This window comes from Fundulus heteroclitus, chromosome 23, assembly GCF_011125445.2.
Source record: "Fundulus heteroclitus isolate FHET01 chromosome 23, MU-UCD_Fhet_4.1, whole genome shotgun sequence".
NCBI lineage: Eukaryota > Metazoa > Chordata > Actinopteri > Cyprinodontiformes > Fundulidae > Fundulus > Fundulus heteroclitus.
The window spans coordinates 1,827,862-1,852,800 of record NC_046383.1 but is presented as its reverse complement, the minus strand read 5'-3'; the positions used below and the strand labels follow the sequence as shown (position 1 = coordinate 1,852,800).

Here is a 24,939-nt window from a genome sequence, read left to right as displayed (position 1 = left end):
TGCAGAGCATTTCAGTTTTTCCTGCCACCCATTTCTCCCCACCAGAGCGACATGGACTCTTTCAGAGTCTGATTAATGCTTTCGTTATCAAAGTTTATGCTTTGGCACGTTTTTGCCATTTGCTTCGCATTTGCAGACGGAACAGTTGTTGTTGATTTTTTTAATAAAAACCAGTGTATACATTTTTCTCACGCTAATAAAAAAAGGCAGCGAAGCTGAAGAGTGCGGCTGTTACGTAAGTCGGGGGGGGGGGGGAGCTCAGGGGGGTGTGAACACTTTGGTGTGACCGGGGCAAATCAGCACCATCCCTTCCCCTCGTGTCCCCGCTTGTTTGCTCAACAATCACGCAATCAGCTGCGATTTCGGCGGCTGATTCCAAGGGACAGCTTGTCAAGCGGCATCACGCTGAGTAATAACGTGTTGCTGCCCCCGTCTCATTAAAATGATTACTGTGCATTAAAACTGAGCTCCTGAGAGCAACGTGTGCTCTAGTTGATTAACAAGGGGAGGACAGACCCCCCCCCCCCCACACACACACACACACACACACACCTCTGCTAACTACCTGTTTACAAGAAGAGAAGATCTGCAGCAACGTAATCTAATTTAATATGTGACAAATTCGGCCCCTCACCACTGTCACGCAAAGCATCCCTTTTATTAAACAGCTGCTATCGGCCCTGTATACATACACAAAAATAAATCCAGCAGTGTTTATGTTTAGGTGACAAACATAATTTATTTTTTTTTCCTTGACAAGCTACACTTATTTGTCCACAACATAATATTCCGGAGTCTCAGGAGCCTCCTGTTTGACGCAACAAGAGGAGCGATTACGTGCTGCGCAGAAATTAACTAGAAGAGGCTGCAGCGATGCTCCGGCTTTGTTCCGTGTGGTCCGATCTTCAGGGTTCCTGCATATTTCATGTGGAAACCCCCGTTCCCCTCTCCAGACTCGACCATCAAGAGTTGCATGTCCCTCGTGTTCACTTGAACATTTTAAACACTGCATTTCGTTTTGTTGTAACGGTAGACATTGCTACTGGGGAGCGGATTTAAATGGAGAAACTGCAAAAACACAGACAGGATGGAAGGAACGAAGATATAAGGAAGGACAAAAGGAGGCAAGATGGGGTAGAAGGGATGCTAAGAGGGAAAGACGGAGAAAAACAAAAAGGTATGAATCACACAAGTGAGGACAGGTTTTTTTCTCATAAAAAGAAGGGCAGACACAAGGAAAGGAGGGAATGAAGGACAGAAGGAAGGGAGGTAAGACATGACAAAATGGAAGGGACGAACAGAGGGAAGGAAGCTAAGACAGAAGGAATGAAAATATGACGAGGGAGGAAAGAAGGATAGAAGGAAAGACTAGGAAGGAAGGACATAATAAAGTATATGAGGAGGGAAGAAAGGAAGGACAAAAGGAAATATACAAGGAATAAAGAAAGAAGCACACAAAGAAGGAAGGAAAGAAGGAAGGGCATAGCATTGAGATGATGGGATAGGAAATAAAATCTGGAAATCCAAAATTATTGCATATTCCGACTTTCTGTTTCCATCCGGACTGGGAAAATCCTGAAATCCATAAACATCTGGCCACACGCTGGGTGAGCCGGGTCACTAAGAAGACTGGTTAGATCATAGACTTGGATCAGAGGCATGTTTTATCCACATGTTTTAGTTTAATGCCCTCAGGTCGCTGTTATTATATGCCTATGATCAAAACTGCTCATTATCCTAAATGTTTTGTACCTTCAGCATTTAGGTTCATAAACCTGAATCAAGTTTGCATTTCTGACCATTGTGTGTGAAACGTATCACATGCTTGTCCCCTTGTCTGTTTTTCTGTGTATGTCTGGCCGGGTCGCTGCAATGAATTGCCCTTCGTGGGATTAATAACGTTTTTTTCTGATTCTGATTCTCTGATTCTGAAATCCAATTCCTGACAACGTAGGAATCCAGGCGAGCCACAACGAAATCTCCATCGATCAGTCTCTTTTCCGGACAACCGGCCTTCCTCTTCAGACTCAGGCTAAAAGGAAATGAAATGTAATATCCCAGCAACAGGCAGTGCTTTTTTTAATGAACGTGACCGTTCTGCGGGGCTCGGCATCGCTCATTTTTCCGGCTGCGCTGTCCCCAGAAAAAGTTGGCTTCTCCGAAAGCCCATTCATCACGGGCCTGTGCTAGAGCTGTCAGCTCGTTTCCCCTTCATCCTCACTATTAGGTGTGGCGGCACAGATAGACCTTCGCCTGTTTCCCGAAGACGCGTTAGGCGAGCAGAGATGAATTTAAAGGAGTGGCTGGGAAGGTTTCGCCGCTTCCACTCGTCCTCACATTCGCTGTCGGTGGAGAGAAAATGAGATGCGGCGTATTTAAATCGCACGTGGTGCGGCAAAAGGTGAGCAAAGAGAGGAGGTTACGCACAGGTAGTACATCACCGGGCCTCTACAGACGTTCAACACGGTAGAAAATCTAAAAGCAGCAGCTGCAATCTCTGTTTTTAGCCTTTAAGATGATAATAATAATTAAAAAAAAATCTGATACTGTAAAAATGCCACTTGAGAGTACAAAGCCAGGTTATTATGTTGCCATTTGGAGGCATTTAAAGCTGAATGACGGCAGAAGTGCTCTGAACAAAAGAGCCCGAGGCCGCGGCAGAAGAGACGGCCAAGCGACAAAGCGAGGCGTGTGCCGTGCGACGCGTGTGCATGATTCATGAAGTTAGGGCTGGATGCTGCCCTGTCAGGTCAACTCGTGAGGGACAGCGCAGTGCAGGGAGCAGACGTGTGCGCAGGTGACCTTCAGCAATAAAGATGGAGTCATCATCCCACTCTGTTCCCATGTTTTCCACAACAAGCCAAGAGGGGGGGGGGAACTGCTGCGCTGGTCCCTTCGAGCGCACGATAGACGCTACGGCGTAGTGTAGAGTAACCACCCACCGGGACCTGCACAAGGGGATCGCATTGCAGTGGCACTGCAATACAGTACAATGCAACATTCCCTCGCTTTGCTAAGATAGGCTCGATTACACACCAACAGCAGAATGCACATATTTTTTTTTTTTTATTTGACTTCACCATTAGTAACCCGCCCCCACTCTAGGCAGAAAACGGCAAACATTATCTGCCGCCTACCCAGGACTGGGTAAGGGGGACCTGCGTTCTGAGCCAAGATCCAATAACCATCGTTTCTATGGCTACCTTTTAAGTTTAGATTTTTTTTTGTGAGGGGTTTTCCCTAAAAGAGTAGCAGTTAATTCAAAAACAATACCAACGTCACCCTAAAGCATCTTTAAGCATCTGCTCGGCGGCTCAGGTCATTAGCAGCACTCTGGAGAACCTGACGGCACAGAAAGCTCAGGGCGCTTGCTTTGTTTCGCCTGTACAAAACTGTCTTTGTGCTTGAGCACTGAGTATCTAGGGTAATTGACTAAATGTGTTTTTTGGGTCCAGTTGGCACAGCTGGGGCCCCAGAAATGGATGCGCAGGTTCGCATGCGTGCCTGACTGTGTGTGCTTTTGCTCGGATAGCCGCCACGATCTATCTGCTTTTTGCCCAACAGGTCCGAGCCGGTTGCTCAAGATGTACAGAGCTGTGAGTAAGTATACCACCCGTACAGGTTTCCTCTCTTTTTTTTTTTGCTTCTTTATTAAATTAACTTCAATCAGATGAAACAGGTTTTAGAGTGTAAGCCTCGAGCATCCCTACCGAAGTGGAAGCTTCCCGTGTTTACGAAAAGGGACACGTGACCAAGGAAACTCTGCTCGAGGTTTTTCTTACCAGATCCTCAATGATTTCCTTGACAGCGGCTACAACCAGAATGAAGAGCAGCGGCACCAGTGTGGTCCAGCGACCAGTGGGGGACACATCTGGGATTTGCTAAAAAAAAAAAAAAAAAAAAAAAGAAGTCACACTATTAGTTTAGATTTGGGGGGATTTTTCTTTCTCAAAAAAGTTTGACAGTAAAAAAAAAATTAAGGGTTTTATTTTGACATGGTAATGTCCTCCTTGGTAAAGTTGCTGTATCATACAACTAGCAGCAGATAAGGTGACACAATAACGGTTTCTTCCTGATACGCTTAGTCACTTACTGTATAAGACGCTCTTCACACAGCTTCTCTTGAATGCATAGCTCTCAACTCTCACGCATTGACCGTGTGACACACGCATTTCACTAACTTCACACGCAACACATGACATTTCACACGCAAACATTGAATTTCTCACGCATAAAAATCACAAAGCCCGTCTGGGCTGCGGACGACAAAACTCCGCCTTCTGCTGAGCTGTTTCGGCTTCTTTCACAGCTTGTGGCCATCAGTAATTCCTGCTGCAGTTCTTTTTAACAGAGCAGCAGGAAGAGTGATCAGAGTTATGAATAATTTTAGTCTTAACAGTGGTGAAAGTGAGCCGGTAAGGTCCTGTACCGCGTACACAGGAGGGGAGGGGGCGGGGGGGGGGGGGGGGGGGGGGGGGGGGGCTGCTGCAAGATGACCGGTTCATTCAGAACCAGTCATGGCTGCACGCTGATCATAAAACAGTTCTGCTAACCAGATGCAGTTTAAAACGCCACTTGGTCTGTTTATAAGTTTCGTTTTTATTAATTCTGCATTTTTTAACTACATGCACCGTATTTCTGTGCCTCCGCGCTTGCTCCTCTCCCCCCTCCTTTCCCTCGGAGATGGAGATGACTCCACCCGCTCTTCCAGTGTCACGTTAGCCACGCCCCCAAACAAGCCCCGCCCCCAAATTAGCATAATCTCACTCTTAACTTTTGATAGAAGTTGAGAGGTCTGTGAATGTATTAAAAAGTTATGAATTGAACGTCGTTCATCTTGTAGCAATCGCTTGGTGATTAAACACTGAGTGCAAAAAAAAAAAAAATTGGGAAGGAAATGAGTTAACATCATTTTATGAGGCCTTTCAAATTTTGTGCCTATCTGTTTTTAAAAAAAAATGCAGATTTCCGTTTTTCTAAAAAGGTCATTGAAGAGACAGCGGAGCTCTGTTAAAAAGGACAATCATGCGGTGGTGAAAAATTAGCCATCATGCAGCAGCTAGCAGAAGCTAATGTTGCTCTAAATTAAAAGTAACCTAGGCTGAATCCTTCATAAAAAAAATTACTGCGCCAAATTATTTTGACATATGGATGGAAAGAAACTCTCAAATGATGGGACTGTAAATTTTGTGCAGCCAAAAAAAAAAACAAACAAAACACGAGTGTTATCGATTTGCTTTAATGCGAACGTGCTAAAACGTATTAGCTTGCTGGGTCCTAACATGTAAATAACAGCAGAGCCGCAGTGATTAGCCAGTCTTACACTACCGGAAATTGATTTCATGCCTCTTTCATCTGCCGTGGCCGTTTTATTCAAGGTCGACATATCGACACGGCAGAAAACAAGAGATTCGGACTGGCTGCGTTTCAAAAGGACACAGGATGGAGTCGCTTCCTAACCACACGGCTTTCTCCGGGTGGGACAGTCTGTCAGTTCACATATACAGACAAAAAGTCAAGTCTTCGGAGCGGTCCCTTCTCTGCTGGAGGCTGGAAAGCTCCAAACACCTGAAAGTCTAATGTCAGCCGCGTCTGCGCTGCAGTGTAGTGGTGCAAAGCGGCTTCCTGTAAATGACTCAGGCAAGTCATCCTCATATAAGATAATTAGATATATTGCACGTGAAATGATGAGCTGTTCCTATCTTGAGTGCAAAAATCTCATTCCATTGGCAGATCATCTTATTTAGCTGCTCAAATTAAAGAAAATGTTACTTATTTTTTTATTCCATTTTTGCAGTGTTGAGCTGGTAGGTGTAGAATGCATGTTTTATTATCAGGATGTCAAAAAAATACTGCATCTGAGAGTGGCTATCATTATAAGGACCAAAACTGACAGTAGGTCAACGTTCTTTTGGGCAAATTGGCATTATAAAGGACATTTTGCGAGATCCTCAGAATACAAATTGAGCTAATGCTTAGGTATAGGGCTAAGGTATGTACCTGTGACCTTATGTTTAGGGTTAGGGCATAGAAAGCAATAGAGAATGAATAGAAGTCAATGTAATGTCCTAACAACGATATATATACATACCAACGTGTGTGTGTTAGTGTGTAAACGTATGAAATTACAGACATGACCTTCCAGGAAGTGGTGTCTAGTTCAACGCCAAGTGTGGCAGGACAAAAAAAAAAAGGGAAATGGCCCAATTGCTAAAATTTTACCACAGCGCTGACATTCACAGTTGTGTTATTTATCTTCTTTTTTTTCCTTTTTATTTGTGTGTTTCACAGAGAAAGACTGTTACGAAAACTTACCTGCAGGAGTGCAATGAAGAGAAAGAAGGCATTGGCTGCCCTCCTGAACTGCGAGTAGAGGAACCGAGGGAGAAAGGTGAGAACGTTATATTTGGCCGTGCTGAAGAGCCGAGTCAGGCGGGATGCAACGAGGTGATGGCGGAGCAACATGAGACGAGAGAGGGGAGAAAACATGACAAAGTTAGTTCCCAAAATGCAATCTTTTCATCACTGAAACAATGCAAAATGCAGATGAGGCTTTACTTTTCCTTTTTTTTAGCTTTATTTTAAGCATTTTGACAACAATCCTCTAAAAACATGTTTATGTGTGTGTCAGGCATTGACAAACTGCAAACACCAGGGCACTAATAATAAAGAATCATTAGAAGCTAGGAGGTTGCAGAGGGGGCATAAAGACATCCTGGCAGAGGTGAGCGATGTGGCCTGTGCCGCTGTGGGGTTGCTCATGATGCTGGGATATTGAAACTGGAAGAGCTTGCGGCAGTCCCACGGCCCAGCCTCCAGCGGGCTGATTTACAGCTGCATTAAAAAGGGGGGGCAGTCAGAGGAGCCACTTTAGGAGAAGATGTATATACTGCTGCAGGCCAAGCCAGCAGCGGTGCTTTGCATGCTCCCGAGTGTCTAACTCATTAAAGGCAACCATGAACGTGCGAATTCAACAGCAATGATATTGCCATTTCAAACCCAACAGAAATATCTTTTCTTTTTACAATTGAAGATATGGAAACTGGGGCACATTTATAAAACTCCCTTTAAATAAATACGTGATAAAACCAACTTTCACTGCAATGATAGTTAAACTTTTTAGAGTATATCTCTGCCATCTTTGCTCATCCTGAGGCAGAAAAGTTTGTCTATCCTTTGAACAGCTAGCCCGAGCTCGGTCGGATTGGATGTGTCAAAGTGTGAAAAGCAGTTGTCAGGCCTTGGATTTAGGTCTGGACTTTGACTAGACCGTTTGAAAATGAATATGCCTTGGTCAATGTAACTCTGCTGTAGCTCTGACTGTATGTTTAGGATCATTCTCGTGCGGGAAAGTAAATCTCCATCCCAGTCTCAAGTCCTTTAAAGACTGCAGCAACATTTCTTCCTGGATTGCCATTTGTTTTGCTCCCAACAACTCTGACCACTCTCTGCTCCTGATAAAGAGAAGAACCCCACAGAGACGAACCCCACAGCACGGTCCCGCCTGTTGGTGCTGGTTTCAAAAGTTTGAAACGTGTGTATCCTTTGCTTTCTCCTCAACAATGATGCACTAATATGTGTTCATCTCTACCACTAGACCTCCCAATAAAATAAAAATGGTTGTTATGTGACATATGGAAATGTTTCAAGGGTCGGAAATACTTTTGAAAGATCCTGCAGCTTAGGAATGCACCGATTTGAAAATTTGAGCCGATATCTGATATCAATACTGCTATATATATATATATATATATATATATATATATATATATATATATATATATATATATATATATATATATATATATATATATATATATGCATACACACATCGGTGGTCTGGTTTTCCTTACCAGACCGATGTCGATATGACAAAAAAATAAAAGAATTTGCTGATACCAGTGTTAATGCTGATATATCATGCATCTCTACTGCGCATAGTAGTAAACTAGTGAAAAAATGAACGAAATCAGGACTTCATACTCTCTATTGAGTGTCAAGGTCTTAAAATATCTAAAACTCTAAAAAGCGTGCATAACCCCCAAGTATCCGTCAAAAGAGGGATTTCATGTCAGATCTACAGACGAACACACATTTGAATGTCATTTACCTAATATGTAGATTTGTAATTTGACAAAGAAAAGCACACTGAACAAAAAAGGGAACAAGCGATGCGACTGACCTCGTAACTAAAACGTTGCATGTTGTTAGACGGACATAACTGCTGATTCACAGCCGTCACGAGTCATGATCATAAGGGGAAGCTCAGCATCATCAATCTGACCAAACACATGAAGCGAACCAACAGGCTGAGACGAGGAAGTTTCTTTGTGTCAGTAGTCATTTTTACACACATGTACGCTAGTTGATTTCACCATCGGGATCAGAGTTTTATTCAAGCTGCAGCCAAAACTCGCCATTAGAAGTGTCACCCCAGTGGCAATTAAAAACATTTATGTCCTGGCGGTTAACCGAGAATCGAGATGATCTCAAACGGTTCCTCCACTTTATGCAAATTATAGCAACAAGCTACAGATCAGAGGGCAGGTGTAGTGCTGGTTACAAAAGGTAACATATTTCCCAGAAAAGAACCAGTAGCAGCCCCCATTGTATGCACCGCGCTCTGTTAACAAAACACAAAGCTAAAAAAAATAATAGTTCTGATTAGCAGTGGCAGCACGCGATGCTGTTTGCAGCAACGTTAAGCTGTCGGGGTGAGATAAGGTGAAATAACTTGACAGATGACTACTAGTGTTATAGATTAAAAATGGAAAACTAAGGCGTATACTTGCATACCATAGTTACTTTATGTTAAATGAATTACATGCTTCCAGAATCTCCTCTTTTTAAGTTTTCACATTGCACCAGAGCATTAGTCAGGGACTAAAGCAGTATGTGGGATGCACCTATAAGCCTGACCTGAGCAGGTCACGCACACGGCTGGAGGGGCCGGGTGCCGTGATTAACAGTAAAATCCTTGAAAAACTGAGTTCATCGATGCAAACTGGGGCATTTTTATGGTGTTTTGGTGTACGGCAAGTAGCTTTTCCTCTACCGGGTGGTGCTTCAGTGACAAGAACAACTGCATTCCAATGTTTTAAGCATGCTAAAAGCATGTTGGGGCAAATGGCAAACAGGTTTCTGGTTGGATAAAGCTGTAATCTTCCATTCAATCAGCATAACTATGATGTTAAAAAGAAAATTATTACATCTTGTGGAGGTCAGCGATGGGATTTGACCATACCGGCCAATCAGACGATTTTACTTGGTGCCAAAATCATACTAGCATACGCGAGACAGGACAGGGCTCGTTCGCTGTTGCATGAAAACTGTGGAGTTCACTTCCGACAAGTCTGTTTGCCAATATATACAATTTCTAGCCCACATTGGGTTTGTTTTGATGTTTATTTTATTGGTTCAGCATCAGAATAAGGCGCACAGCCTACCATACAGTTTTTGTGACACAGGAAACCAGGCTGTGACAATGGAAAAAGCGTCACAGCTCATTGGCTAACACAATGCTAAAAACAGTCTAGCATCTATCAAATTTGAATGAGCTGTTTTTTTTTTAAGAACTGTAGACCGATAAAGTGAAACTAAACAGCTTGATATTAAGTTTCCACCCGCACCATGCTCTAGGTAAGGGATCTGTCATCATGTTCTGTCAACAAATGGGCGTAACTGAAAAGCTCTTGAGTAACATACTAATGTAAACGGCTTCCACAGTAAACATGTGGATTTGCAGAAGATGACACAGAGCACTGGCACGTTACTTCAAAGAAATACTGTATCAATGTGTCGTGCATAATTTCTCAATTGCAAGGGACTACTTAGATGCTGATTTCCAGATGATTAAAACAAAAAGAGAGGCGTGCAAAACATTGATCAATCACAATCGATACAGACGTTGTACTATTCAATAATAATTTTGTAGTTAAGGTTTTGCTAAATTGCGCAGGCCTAGTTAAAGGCATATATTATAGCACATATCTGACCACGGAGCAACGCGGACTTTAACGCCGGCTTACGTGTCATCTAAAATCTGGAAATCAGATCGATGTTTCTCTTTAACTTGACAGCTGAGCCATTATCATGGCGACTGGAGCTTGGTGTTAAGCTTTTGTATGATTTTATAAAGAACAGCTCAAGGGAATCCCTACTTTGAACAAATAAACGTGTATAAAATCAGTGAAATACGTCACGGATCAGGTGAGTGAGCCACGACAATTAAAATCCAGTCCTACATCGGCTGGATGTGCTTCGTTTGTTCCCGTAGACGGTGCCGTGCATTTCGCACCAGCAGCACATAATAGACGGTCAACAATCAGACGGTTTGCAAAGCCGCTCCCATCGTTTAACAGGAATAGCCGCCAACATCACAGAGATTAACGGCCTTTACATTAATCTGTCAACGAGTTCAGGTGAGCAAACAATCCACAATGAAACGGGCTGTGGTTCCCTTCACTTTGGACTTGCAGCAGGTGGAGACCGAGACCACCAAACGTTTACGTTGGTAAAATTAGATTCAGCCTCACTCTAAAAAAAAAAAAAAAAAAAAAAGGGAGAAAAGCCTGCCAGTGAGTCACCACAGCTCCCTTTGAGATAGAAACCAAAACTGTTGAAGAAACGGGATCTTAGAAAAGGTCTACAGCCTGGACCTATTGAAAGGTTTAGCCACAGTTCAGTTTCCGCCAGACCATACCGACACTTTAAATGATTCCATGATGGACTGCAGCACATTAAAACGAGGAATGCTTCAATAAAGAATTAATTCCAGCACCGTGAAAAACCATTTGGGTCCCTAAAGAGTCCCCTTGTGTTAGCTTCCCCCCCACACACCCCTTTAAACACAAACAGATCAAAATAACCATTAGTATCATGACAACTTGAGGAGGCACAAAGCAGTTTTCAAACTATGATTTAATTTAACTAACGGAAAAAAAAGCAATCCAAAACAATGTGACTGAATATAGAAAAAAATTATTAAAAAAAATTTGCAAATTGCATTTTAACCCTTTTCGAAACACTACAAAAATGTAACTAATGTAAGATAACTTTTCTTGAAATTCGTGCATTTTCCTTCATTTGAGCATCTAAATAAGACTATTTGCCAATGGAATAAGAGTTGTGCACTTAAAATAAGAAAATTTTATCTCCATCGTCATATTTCAAGTTCAGGATATCTAATTATCTTATTTTAGGAGTAAAAATACTCATCCCATTGGCAAATAGTCTTATTTAGCTGCTCAAATCAAGGGAAAATATAAAGATTTTAAGAAAACTTTACTTATTTTTAGTTCCCTTTTTGCAGTGAACTGAAACATGCCATTGACTTAACTCTCATCTGTTGCTGAATTTCTGTAGTATAATCTAATTTAATAATGGAAGCAAATTTTGCTGAAATTAGCTCGTTTCCCCCTAATGCAAAGAAATCGTCATATAAAACCTAACATTTATATTTACTCACGCCATCTTTGTCTGGTAATGAAGTTTGTTTGATGAACATTTCACGTTTCAGTGCATCATAAAAAAGGTCACATTAAAGCAACTTTTAAAGCTCACTGAGAAGTCATCATTTGAGGCTCCATTTCTTGTTTGTGTTGCTAATATGTTCATTGCTTAACCCAGGGTAGTAAATAACCCTGCATGACAACTACTGTGTAGAATACTAGCATCCTGATGGCTGAGATAATAAACAACCGCTCTACTGTAAGAAATGTTAAAGCCCCACGCCATCCTAATCAGTGCTATCTAATCCTGACCCCTGAGGCTAACAGGCCTGCATATTTTAGTGGCTGTTCCCGCTCCAACACCTGACTCCATGTGGTTTACCTGCAATGGAGTCAGAGCTGTCAAACAGCAGACACCAGTAAATCCGTCTCCGCAGGTTATAATCAGTCTAGATTAACTAAAAAAAAAATACTTTTTATCACCGCTTCGTAGAGCTGCTAAAGAAATAAGCGAGAAGCTGCAATAAATTGTAGCGCAGATGAGAGCGATCTCATCGGATGGCAAACAAACAATTTTGACCTTCAATGCAACCGCCCCAAACTCCCCCCCGAGAGAAGCAACAGGATAGAGAGGTCAGGCTGAAGCATCTGCTCTCATCCATTTCTGGTGCAGCCTACACCGTAGCGCTACCTGTGTCCCCTCCCAGTGCATGAGCAACACAGTTGCCCATCAACTACGCAAGCTAAGATTATTAATTCATTTTATTTGTGTCTGGGGGAAAGCCCTACCAGACAGGCGTGGTGTCCGAGCAGTCAAAGCTACAGCAAATTCAGCTCTTATAGTTAAAGCGTAACGTATGTCGCACAAAACGTCCCCCATCGAAACAATTTACTGCCTCTGATTTGCCTAACCTGACAAGCCAGACACATGTCGCTCCGCCTAGCTCCACTCACATACATCTGGGACCTCTCCATAGGAATTGCCTTTATTGAAGGCTGGGCCTTATCAAAAATTCTTGCATATGATTGGATAAGCCACTTGTCTGTCATCTTTATCGACGTGCTATTTCAGCCACTCACACCGAAGCTAACCCGTGACGCTGATGATAGCGACGCAGAAAAGAAAAAACATTTTCTTATGTGTTTGCGGCTCTAGTGGCACGCGTTTTATTGACAGTGAGCTGACAGGAAGAGGGGGGAAGACAGGCGGCAAAGCGCCGCAGGTCGGAGTCGATTCCAGGCCGACCGCGTCGAGGACTAAAGGCCTCCTAACATGGTTCGTGCTAACCGCTAACCGCTCCGGGGCGTATCCGCTGCAGACGCAGACGCGCCCCGGAAAACAAAACTTGCCAAATCCGGTCGGGAGAAGGGCGAAAACATCGTTTCCACCAACAAAAGCCTTCAGAGCCGTTCTCTGATGTTCTTTTAATGAAACAATATTAGGTAGATTGGACAACACGGAAGAAATAGCAGCATCAATGTTAACGCTTGCTTCCTCGATGCGAGCCGCCATTGCTATCAAAACAGTCTCACGTCATGGTCGCTTCTCCACTACGTCACATCTATGAAACTCCAGCCCTGCGTCCTGATTGGCCAGACCATAAAATTGGTTGGAGAAATCACTTTCTATGGGCGATGTCCCAGAAGTATTTGAGTGAAGCTAAGCGGAGCAACATACGTCTGGCTTGTGTCAGGTTATGATTTGCCTACATTGGATCAAAAATACAACGCCGATGAACAAAGATGAGCAGAGAGGAGAGGAGGATGGATGGTTGGAAAGAGGGGCGAAGGAAGCCATCTTTGTCGAAGGAGACAAAGCCACACTAAACTGAGGGAGAGCTTTCCAGCATCTACAATTCCAAAGAAATGTAAACTATTCCAAAGAAATTACACAAGCAATCGCGTTAGGATTCAGGTAATCAAGCAATCAGCCCACAGCAAACGATGAACCATAACGACCCGAAGGAAGGGACGGGCAGGTCCAGACAGTTATCATCTTTGGGACATTTCCGTGAACTTACCTGACACGATTGCTGCAAAACTTTGTGAACTGCGGCTGGTTGAGGTATATAAGCCGGGCGTCCTCTTGGTCAGCCAGCGACGTCTTCTCCGTCGTGTCCTCTGTCTTTTCATATCCTGCAGCGGGCAAGAAAGGAGATTTTAACTCAAAAGAACAAACAAAAACGTCACAGGAACCCACCAACAAAGGGGAAGGTGAGATGAAAAAGGCGCTTCGAAGTCTTTGAGCCGTCACATGTGGACAGTACCAAGGGAGACATCCATGGACACTTTAGCTGCTTTTGATGCTTCAGAGGGCAAAGTACATCATGGTGTTATGCTGTATTTATAGCTTTATAGCACATGACACACAATCATACGGTCATTTCTGGCTTTTAAACCCAACTTTGCAACATTTCCTATCAGGATATCATCCACAAGAGGACGTGGGGCTAAACCAGGAGTCAACTTACGCTGCATCCGCAATGAAGTGCGCATTACATTAGCCGCCAAACAAATGTAGGCCATAGACAATAAAGAAACATTTCTAATTAAATTCACAGAACACTCACTTAACCTTTGGAGCAACGTCGGTAAAATGTTTAAAACATAATCCTAATGGAGTGAGAAGGCGCTTTAGGAAATATTGCAGAGGCTTGCCAAATTACGTGTCACTGGGAGCTCATTTCTTGCAATCTCAACTGTGAAAGTACTTCTTGGTGCACGGGGATGTTACATAACTGCAACCAGGAACTGCTGTTGCACTATATTACACAATGCAACTCTAAATCAATCAAGATTTAATGCTCCTTTAGTTTTCAGACATTAGACATCAGCGTAGAGCTATAAAAAGAAACACAAGGCACAGCTAGGCACGGGCAGCTTTACGGCGTCATGCTATACCAAGGACTTAAAAAGGTCATCATGTCAGAAACACGCCCGATGTTTTCTCCGACAGTATGGGGCACAAACAGTATGGCCCCTCCCCCACCTGTTGCTTCACACTGCTGCTCAACTGTCTCAAAGAAGGCTACTGCAGGTTTCATCTGGATGGAAATGTTTTGGGTATTTAGGGAAAAAAAATACAGTCATGATGTGGAAATTAAAGGAGCACTCACCCATCTCTTTTTAAAACAAACAGCCTTTAAAAAGGTGCAGTTGGCTGTCTACAAGTAGTGTGCCTGTTATGAAGCTGAGAGCTAACAGGAGGATTACCACTGCTGTAGATAGCCCGACTAAGTAAAGCATAGTTCAAGCAAACGTTCCTTGTTCTTTAATGTTCATGCTGTATTTGATCATCTTCACAGCAAAATGCCACTGTAGCTAAACGACACCATTTTTGTCTGTTTGCTTGAAAGCATGTAGATCTGTCACTGAGGTGCAGATCTATATGCTTTTGTCCGCTCATTTTCCACAAATCTAAAATATTTTATTCAAGAAAATGTTTTTGTGTTCAAGTAAAAATATGCATGTTCTCCCATGTTCTAAAGCTTTGTAAAATACAGTGGGTCATTTAGCTGCAGCATGGCATTTTTAAATAAAATTTAAATACAAGCAGACAAGTTAGTCTTTCAAAATGCGTACTCCTTTTAGTTTTAGTTTTCAAAAGCAGAATTATTGATTAACAATAATTTATCCTGGGGGTAGCGGGTAGCGCAATCCATGTTTGGAGGCCTTTAGTCCCGGGTTCGAGTTCGCAGCATGTCTCTCCCCTTCTTCTGACCCTTTCCTGTCAGTCTACTGTCAATAAAAAGCGAGTCACTAGATGCCGCAAAAAAAAAAAAAAAAAGATAATAATTTATCCTGAAATAATCGAAGGGTTTAAACAATTTGAAGCTTTAATGTATATTTTACACAGTAGATGTTCATCTTCTTTGGAGGATCATGTAGTTTTTGTTGCAGGAGTGAGGGAAAAAATGGCTCTAATGATTTTAAGGATTGCTAACCCTATTATAGCCAATTATACAGTTAAACAACTAAACTGAGTAAACTTTGCTTAAGTCAATTTATCAAAATTAGGAGGGGGGGAATCTATGGATAATATCAATATAATTGTGATCAATATATTAGATTATTTTTCCAGCTGTAGGAATACTTGTTGCTTTTCTGTATTAAATTAAAGCTGTAAGACAAATGTATTTTTTTCTGATTTAATTTTTTGTGTAAACACCATGAAATATTGTTACAAGTTAGTAGCTATTGGATCAAAATAGGGCTGGGGCGATATAAACCAAAAATAATGTCTCGATATTTTTAAGCTGAATGCCAATATGAGATATTTATCTCGATATGTTTTTCCCTTCATAAAATACTTATTAAAAAAGGCATCTCTGAATCAAAGGTTTATCCCAAATGTCTCACAGTCGCATTTTTTTAACAGACGAATATGAGAAACGGCTGAAAAACAACCTACTGGAATACATAAAATGTTAATTCTAACGCAACATAAACCTTCCCACTACAAATTATATACTCTCATCTTATATCCCTCGATATTTTTTACATCTCAATATAATGCCCAGAAGTACTGTAGATAAATAAAAGAAAGAAAAAAAAACTCTGCAAGTCTCTAGGATAAAACTTTTAACATGAACATTGGCCATCTGTTTTGAGCACCCATAGTAAAAAAAAAAGAAGCAGTGAAGCACTAAGAATAGCAGCGTTTTTAAGTCATGGTCACCTAAGTTTAGCCCAAAGGCATTGTGGAATACCACGGAGAGGACGTGGTATGCCAGGCTGATCCTTCCTTCCTTCCTTCCACAGGAGGCTTGTGTACCTCAGCTGATCTCCAGCGCTCATAGCTTTCTGAAGCACCCATTAAAGCGGAAGATAAAAAAAAAAAAACTTGTAGTCTGATTGATTTAAACACAATACAAAGCCTACATTAGATTGTAAGACTGCGGTCTTACAATCAGACGGCTGTTTGTTGCTGGAAATGCGTGATTAACGCTGGGAATTTCCTGTCCAGTGTGACATCCTGCTGCAGAGATCGCAGAGATCTTATGTGAGGAGATTAGCTGCTGCAGTCGGAGGATTTGAAACTACAACAGTGAAGAGGCTTTTTTCGCCTAGTGTTTGATTTTTTTTTTTTTATTGGTTTTATAACTAAAGTTGCAAAAATATCTTGTTTCAGTCCCTAAAAGAAAAAAAATAAACGTTTTTACTCTCAACTCTACAAATAAAACAGTTTCTCTGGCAGAATCAGCTGTTTTCTACTGGGAAACCCTCTGAAAGGATGGGTAAAACTCTCCCTCCGTCCCTGAAACAACAAGGCGCTGGTCTGCTCCCTGCCTCCCGCTCAGGTCAACAAAGTGGGATGCTCTGCAAGGAAAGACAACCCTACTGAGGCACGACGGGGGCAGCATGTAGGTTGCAGGGACGCTCATGCAGGTAGTGTAAAGCATTTTTCTTTATTGGCCAGGAGCCAATCAAAAATTGGCAAGGATCTGACTTTGTAAGCAAGGCTAACACAAGGCGAGCAGGCACTGTTCTGCAGGTTGCTATTCTCATGCAGTTAGGATAGTAGACGCATCGTGAAAAAGCTGACTTGGGGGAAAAAAAAAAAAAAAAAAAAAAAAAGAAGCTCATACTTCAATGCGTTTAGTCAGAATGCGTTTTACCTGTTCGTTCTTGTGACCCCCGTGAAAATTTAATGCATCCCCGTTAGCAAAACAGAATGAAAGGTACACATAAGCATATTTGACTGCCCTTCAAAAACACATTAAAGAGTAAACGGCCTTGGATAAAATAGAAATTGGCTTTTTCATATAAAGACACTTGACAAAACATTCATTCATCCATCCATCCATCCATCCATTATCTAACACGCTTATCCCTCATGGGGTCACGAGGGTTGCTGGTGCCTATCTCCAGCTGTCAATGGGCGAGAGGCGGGGTTCACCCTGGACAGGTCGCCAGTCTATTGCAGGGCAACACAGAGACAGACAGGACAATCGACAAAACATTCAGTGACATTTAAAAGTATTCATACTGCTTAAGCTCTTCCACATTTTGTCAAGTTACGGCCAACAACTTTACTGTAGTTTTGGGAATTTTTATGGTATAGACCAATAAAAAGTAGAGCATCATTGCGATAGGGCAAGAATATGTCACATAGTTTTCAAAATTTCATACCGATAAAAATGTGAAAAGATTGTCATGCATTTTCTCCAACCCCCTTTACTCCAACACCCCTAAATTAAAACCCAGCACAATCAATTGCCTCTTAAGGTCAATTACTAATGGATTACTGAATTACCGGTGTACCATATTGACTAATTAGTAATTATGGTCCACCAGTGCATAATTTTTACTCAGTGTAAATTCAGTTGAAGGCCTCAAGAGTTTGTTAGAGATCATGGATTTAAAGAAAACTGCCTCATGAAGACCAAGGAAAAAGCAGAGAGCAGGGTTAGATTAAAAAAAACAATATCTGAAGCTTTGAACATCTCGCAGAGCACCGTTGAACATGCCAATAGGAATACTTTCCAGCAGTCACAGGGAAGCCGGTGAGATTAGATGGAAAGACGCAGGAAGCTAAATACAGGAAATCCTGGAAGAAAACCACAGTTCCTCTTGAAAAGACAAGAAAATGGGGGTGAAGGTACCACCTTCCAACAACCCTACACATAAAAACACAGCTTTACTTGAATGGTTTTGGCTCAAATCAGAGCCATGTGTTCGAACGGCCCAGTCAATGTCCAGACTCCATTCCATGGCAACACTTCAACATTTACTGCTTACAGACAGCATCTGTTTGACTGAACTTAACATCTGTAGGGGTCCAAGCTATAAGCTTGTAGAGACATAGCCTGAAATATTTGAAGCTGTAACTGCAGTGAAAGGTGTGTCTGCACAACTTTCACTCAGGAGAACTAAGGACATATTTGTGTCTGTCTGTACCAAAAAAATACACAGAATTTTGTGATTGAAACATCAAACTTTTCAGTAGTTTAGGTCTCCAACACTGCCACTTTCTTATTATTAATTATTAATAACAATTAATAATCAATTGATTAATTAATTATTAATTGACTTATTCATAACAAAATGCTTAGATCAAGCTTTACCTGACATTTACTCTTTTTTTGGCTTCTTCATAGTTACAGGAGCTTAGATGTAACTAAGCTGCCTAACTATTGCTTCTGAAAAGTAGGCAGAGTAGTTCACATTAAAAACTGCAAACGATATAGTAGTCCTGACTATTTCAAAAGGAGGGTCAAGTGCTGTGAAAAAAATCCTTAACTGTTGTATTTTCATTCAGACGTTTGGATTGGCACCAAGGAGAGACCCAGGAAAGCCCCAGCAAAACTCTCAAGTCATGAGCCTGACTCTAAAGTTTCATGAATGTCAATCAGGATGGTGCAGATCACATGCTAACTCGTAGTGGTGTTAGTAGATATAGGTTTAGCTTCGACAAAGTACAAAAATAGGAAACCCCAGTAGGAAAAGGAAAGGTAATGCGAATAAAGAGAGATGGCTTCAACAACAACAACCTGCAGGGTGCTGAGATGCTGTAACCAGAGACACTACATGATATGCCCCAGTTGTAACCCTAGCTGGCTCCGCAGTATTCCCTTCATGTCACGTCAAGGAAGCAAGACAGAAGACTGACAGCGCCTCTGAAGCCAACCTTTCGACTTTCACCGTTGCGTGCTCTCTTTCACTTTCTCGCCTTACCTTTATCACTTTCCAACTCGTGTTACGCAACCGCCAAATCTCCTGTTCCAGCCCTTGTTATTTTAAGCTCTGGTTAGTTTAGCACACCGAGAAGTAAGGGACAACTCTTATCTGGAAAGTTTCTCTTCTCAGCATGTGTTCGCCGGCTAAAAATAAATGGCCCCTTGTAATCATTTGGTCACCAGGGAAAACACTGGGTGGTTATCCCGACCTTGTTACGCAAGATGTCAGATCAGCAAAGGTGGTTTATTGGATTAGCGCGGGGGGCAAAACAGTGTCCATACAACAAGAGCAGAGTAAAAGGTTGTGTCTTTTCTTTTTTGCTCACACGAGAACAGACTAGGTACAAAATGTGCATTTAAAATGGAAAAAAAGGTTCACGTTAAATTCAAGAGCTAAGAGATATTTGGGTCCATCTAAAAAGCATTGCATAGTATTGCTGAAGAGTTTAGGCATTGTTCCCAATCAGTCTTTAAAAAAGGTATGATGCACAGGAGATCTTTCTTTAAACAATCTAACCTAATATAAAATATTGTTCATAACGCTCGAGGGCAGGAAAAGACAACACCCATCGTAGCAAAATGAGGCCATTGTGAAGAAGCAGCTCATGTGAGTGAGTATACGTGACTGATGCTGCACCTCTGTGTTCTGAATGAGCCTTCGCAGCAGGAGTAGGCTACTGGGGTAGGGCAAGTGCTGCAATGCACCAGTTGCTGGTTGTGCTCCTATTTAACTTCGACCTGTTTCAACTTCCCAATTTAGCAGCTGTTTAGCACCCAATCTGAGTAAAAATCTCTCTTCAAATATGGTTGGTATGAAACAATTTTTAAAAAAGGAGGTTATTCAGCTGGATAGTTCTCGTCTGCAGTTATCAAATCCATCTGGACCTAGACATAAATTACTTCATCAGTGGGGTGTTTAAAAAAACTAAAGTCAGAAAGCATATAAATTAATTATAATTAAAAAAAGAAGCTTTTTTTCTACGATATGTCCTTACATGTCTGCTGCTCATTCCAGTTGATAGAGAGACAGAGAGCAAGACTTGCAGTAGATAACAGGAAGGCTTAATCATGTAAAGCAAAGTTGCTTCCTGTCCTTTTGAACTTTCAGTCCCCTGTCTATCGTAGAACATGTCAGATTTAGGAAATGATAAGCCCAGCACAGGATGCAAGACCCAAGATAAAGATAGCTAGAAAGATGACCCAGAAAGAGACTTCATCGCTATTACAGGCGGACTCAACCTTTCTTCTCTGAGATCATCAGCAAAAATATTAATAATACTCATGAATCATTTGCCATGGTTGAAAGGTTAACAAACCCTCTTGTGACTGTGCCATTTGAACTTCACTCTACCAGGGCCTGCAATGAATTTGCTAACTTCTTTACTGAGAAAATCCGAACCGTTAAAGGGGCAGTCTGTACATCCTTATCAAGTTCAGTACCAAAATTCTCACCAACTAGAATTTGACAAAATGTCCCAATTCTGGCAAATAATTACAAAAGCTTAGAAGAAATCATACACCAGCTAAGTTCCTCCTCTTGCTGTCTCGATGTTCTACCCAGTTTTCTTTATAAAGGTTTTGCCTATCATAACGTCTGATTTGACTTATAATAAACACGCCCCTTCTGTCAGGTGTTGTCCCCCAGTCTCTAAAAACTGAATTATGGCTTATTGCTCCTTTAAACTCCTTCTTAACAATGACCAGTCAGGTTTCCGTGCCAATACCAGTACAGAGACCGCCCTTGTCAGGGTGTTTCATGACATCCATATAAATGCAGACTGTGGAAGGACCACAGTGCTGGTATTTTTGGAATGGAGTGCTGCATACAACGCTGTTAATCACTCCATCCTGTCAGAGCGCTTGGAAAACCGGGTCGGCCTTTCTGGTACAGCACTTGACTGGTTTAAAACCTACTTAAAGGACGGGGACCTTTTTTTGTGTCAATAGGTAACTTTTCATCAGAGATCATAAATGTGAGGTTCACCAAGGGTCTATCTTGGGTCTCCTCCTATTCCATATCTACATGCTCCCTTTAGCTCAGGTCATAAAAAACAAAAACCAGTTACCATAACTACGCAGACGACACACAGCTCTACATCACCATGTCACGAGGTGATTATGAACCCATTCAAGCACTGAGTAAATGCTTAGAAGAAATCAATGCATGGATGTGGCAAAATTTTCTTCAATTGAATAAAGTCATAATTTCTGGGCCAAAAGAGGAGCAATCAAGAGTTAGCACACTGCTTCAGCTAGAAACCACTGATCAGGTCTGAAATCTGGGTGTAGCGATGGACTCAGACCTGAACCTCCAAAAGCATCTAAACACAAAGTCGGCCTTCTGCCTCCTGAAGAACATTTCCAGGATTAAAGGTCTAATGTCTCATCAGGATCTCAAAAAAAGAAATCCATGCATTTATCTTCAGTCAAATCGATTACTGCAACGGTGTTTTCACAGGACTGCTGAAAAATTGGATCAGACAGCTGCAACTGATCCAGAACGCTGCTGCCCGCATCCTCACTAAGACTAAGAAAGTAGAGCACATCACCCCAGTTCTAAAGTCCTTACACTGGCTCCCTGTATCTCAGAGAAAAGACTTTAAAATACTTCTATTAGTCTATAAATCACTGAATGGCCTAGCGCCAAAATACATTACAGATCTGTTGTCAGAGTATCAACCCGCCAGACCACTCAGGTCTTCTGGCTCAGATCTACTCTGCATTCCCAAAACCAAACACGAAAAAGCAGCATTTAGTTCTTATGCTCCAGTTATCTGGAGAATACTTCCTGAAGTGCTGAAACCCTGAGTTCCCTTTAATCAATGTTAAAAACCTACTTGTTTAGAGTTGCCTTTGAATGTTAATGTAACGTTTAAACTGCTGTAGTCAACTGAAACATTAGAATAAGTCTGTAGTCCAGCTCCTCTCGATTCTACTGCAATGTACTTTCCTCTATGTTTTCTTTTCTTATGCTCTGTTCATGTACTGTTCTATTCGTGTTTTAAATTGCCTTGCCACTGAAATGTGCTATAGAAATAAACTTGGTTGTCTTAATCAGTGTTGGCTGTACTGGTGATAATTAAATTAACAGGTGCACTAAATGGGGCAACAATAGGATGACCCCAAAAACAGGAATGGTTTTACAGTTTTAGGCCACAGACATCATCCCTCCTCATTGTTTTGACTGCTTTTCAGTAGCTTTGCATTTGACCAGGCTCAGAGTCACTAGTAGTAGCATGAGGCTACTACTGCAGCCTAAAGAGGTTGCACAGCCAGTCCAACTCCACCCAGATGGCACATCAATACGTGCCATTGCGGTGAACGTTATGCAGCCTGCAACATTGTTAAGCATGATCGGTTTTGGAGGGATGGGGGCAAACTGATTCAGAAATCTTTGGACCCATTGTTAGGCCATTTACTGGTACTGTGGGTCCTGGGTTCCTCTTGGTTCGTGATAATGCCCGCTTACATGTAGCACACGTATCCAAACAGTTCCTGGAGGATGAAGGAACTGATGCCATTGACTGGCTTACATACTCCCCTGACCTAAACCCAATGGAGCATGGCTGGGAAATCATGTTTCGACCTATCTGACGCCACAAGGTTGCCCCTCAGACTTTACAGAAGCTCAGTGCTGCCCTGGTCAGAATCTGGGAGGAGATACCCCAAGAAACCATTCGTCATCTTACAAGGAGCATGCCCCAATGTTGGCAAAGCATGCATACAAGCACGTGGGGGCCATACAAACTGATTGCCATTTTGATTTGTTGCAATGACATTTCAGCAAATTGTTACACTTTCTCAGTGACATCGGATAAAGCTTTGAGTGAGTTGATAAGTTTAATTTTAATGAGACATCTTTAAGTTCTTTAATATGTTACCCAGTCCATATTAGTATGGATTTCCAGTTTGATTTGTTTTCCCAATTGACATGTGACGTGTTTCCAAAGTGTTGTTGATTTTTTTCTGATCTGGACTAAATGCACACACAGCGGTAGAGATACAGAGATAAAAACCCTGAAAACAGCCATGGGAGAGAGCTAGGACAAATAAAGCGGACCAGTACGAGAGCAGAAGACGGTACACCTCAGGCTGAGTTTTACTTTTGCTTGCTGGACAGAGCTAACAGCGAAAAACAGAATGTAAAACAGATTATGTCTTAGGCTTGGTCCTGTCGGACTTGATAGTAATAATAGATCATCTCTCTTGTTCTCTGATGCATAATTTTATTTGGTTAGCTGTTTGCAACCTTTCAAAAACATTTTCTGCCGATTTGCAGTAAGCCACTATAAAATGTAAAATGCAGATTGTGTTGCACATACACAGAATATGCATATTTAACATTTAGACACTTTATACGTGCAAATCAGAAAGAAGTATAGCACTTTATCAGTCTGTATTGCTTGTGTCCGATTTTGATCCTCATTAACAAATACATTATAGTTTTAGATTTCTACCTTGTTCCTCAACAGTATTTGTGGCTTCCTGTGGCGTCTTTGACGACTTCCTGTGACTGACAACTAACTCCCTTGTACGGCTGTCCATAGGCACGGCTCAGTAAGAGATTTGTGCGTACAAAAGCAACGTTACCGCTCACAACAGAAGCAGAAATCCATCGCGAAAAAATACCAAATTCACTAGTGTAGCAGAAAGACAGGAAAGACAACAAAAAAGAGATGCCCGCACTGGTTTTAGCAGTTATGGTCGAGCAGCATCTCCTCAAAGCTGGAGGACCGCTCTAATCTGCCACTACAACAAATCCAGGTACGACTATGACGAGCAGTCTGAGGTTCTGAAGTAGAACGAGGACTAGGTTTGGCAAACCACGACGCAAGACTCTGCAGGTGGAGTCAACCTGCAGGAGGATGGGCTAATGGTTTAGACAGCAAAACACACAGAGGTATTTATTACAACCCATGTTTTCTGCGAAGTAGAAAATACAACAGTTCTTTATTTTATTTTTTGCATAAACAAAACAAACAGCAATGACTTAACTTGTTAGCATGATGCATAGCACCGGCAGGTTATTTTATGCCACCTATGTCTCTAGAATCTTCAGCAGGTTTCTGCTGCAGCAACTGTTCTTACACATCTGATCCAATTTAAAGCTTTGTGTTGAACACTTTAATTGGATTGCGGAGGAGAAACCAGAAGTGGAACCCTCAGAGTGGTCTAATACTGCAAGTACGGATCTAAAACGCAACAGAAATCCTATCATTTCTATCTAAGCGCGCTCATATTTTCAAGCAAAAACTGATGCCAAGATAAAAGATAAAATAAATGTGCTTTTTTTTCTCCGAAGAGATTTTCTGAACGATTTCTTTTTCCTGACGTCCAGTTCAAGTCCCCAGGTTGTACAAGAGCCCGTGTAAAGCATACTGAGCCACGCTGCTTCTAACAACCCCGTGCTTTTTATCCCCGCGAGCTACACAAACTCCAGCGTGTCACGACACCACTCCGCTCGCAATAAAGAAAACAAGAGAGGGAAGTAGACAAAACACTTCCCTTGGGCTTTATTATTATGGTCCCGTACTATATTAAGTAACTTAAAACTCCACAGACACTCTGCGGGGCTAAATAAAGCTCAGTGGGAGCAGAGAGGAGTGGCAGACAGCTCCGAAGGGAAAGCCTCTTGGGGAAGGATCAATGCCACTGAGAGTTGTAATGTTTGGATGCAGTCCAGATGTCAGGATTATTGCTTGTGTCAGCCAAGATGCAGACTGGTGGAACAATAGTCACGAGAGGCGACATATTTTGGACAGGGAGCCCGGTGGGAAAAACTGTCCAGAATACTCGACTATGACATGCTT

General features: G+C 42.0%; 1 protein-coding gene across 10 annotated transcripts in view; it reads right to left on the bottom strand.

The window, feature by feature from the left end:
• Positions 1–24,939, bottom strand: part of atp8a1 (ATPase phospholipid transporting 8A1) — a 139,560-nt gene that overhangs the window by 100,709 nt on the left and 13,912 nt on the right. For 7 of the 10 annotated variants that reach the window (XM_036127392.1, XM_036127394.1, XM_036127399.1 and 4 more), the window contains exons 1-5: positions 23,587–23,689; positions 17,069–17,077; positions 13,472–13,586; positions 6,316–6,415; positions 3,783–3,881 (exon numbers count right to left, since the gene is read on the bottom strand). In XM_036127392.1, coding sequence (XP_035983285.1) covers positions 3,783–3,881; positions 6,316–6,415; positions 13,472–13,586; positions 17,069–17,077; positions 23,587–23,674 — 411 coding nt within the window. In that variant the 5' untranslated portion in view covers positions 23,675–23,689. Of the gene's footprint in view, positions 1–3,782; positions 3,882–6,315; positions 6,416–13,471; positions 13,587–17,068; positions 17,078–23,586; positions 23,690–24,939 lie in introns of those variants that run through there. The other 3 variants (XM_036127396.1, XM_036127395.1, XM_012879903.3) reach the window with 3 other exon arrangements.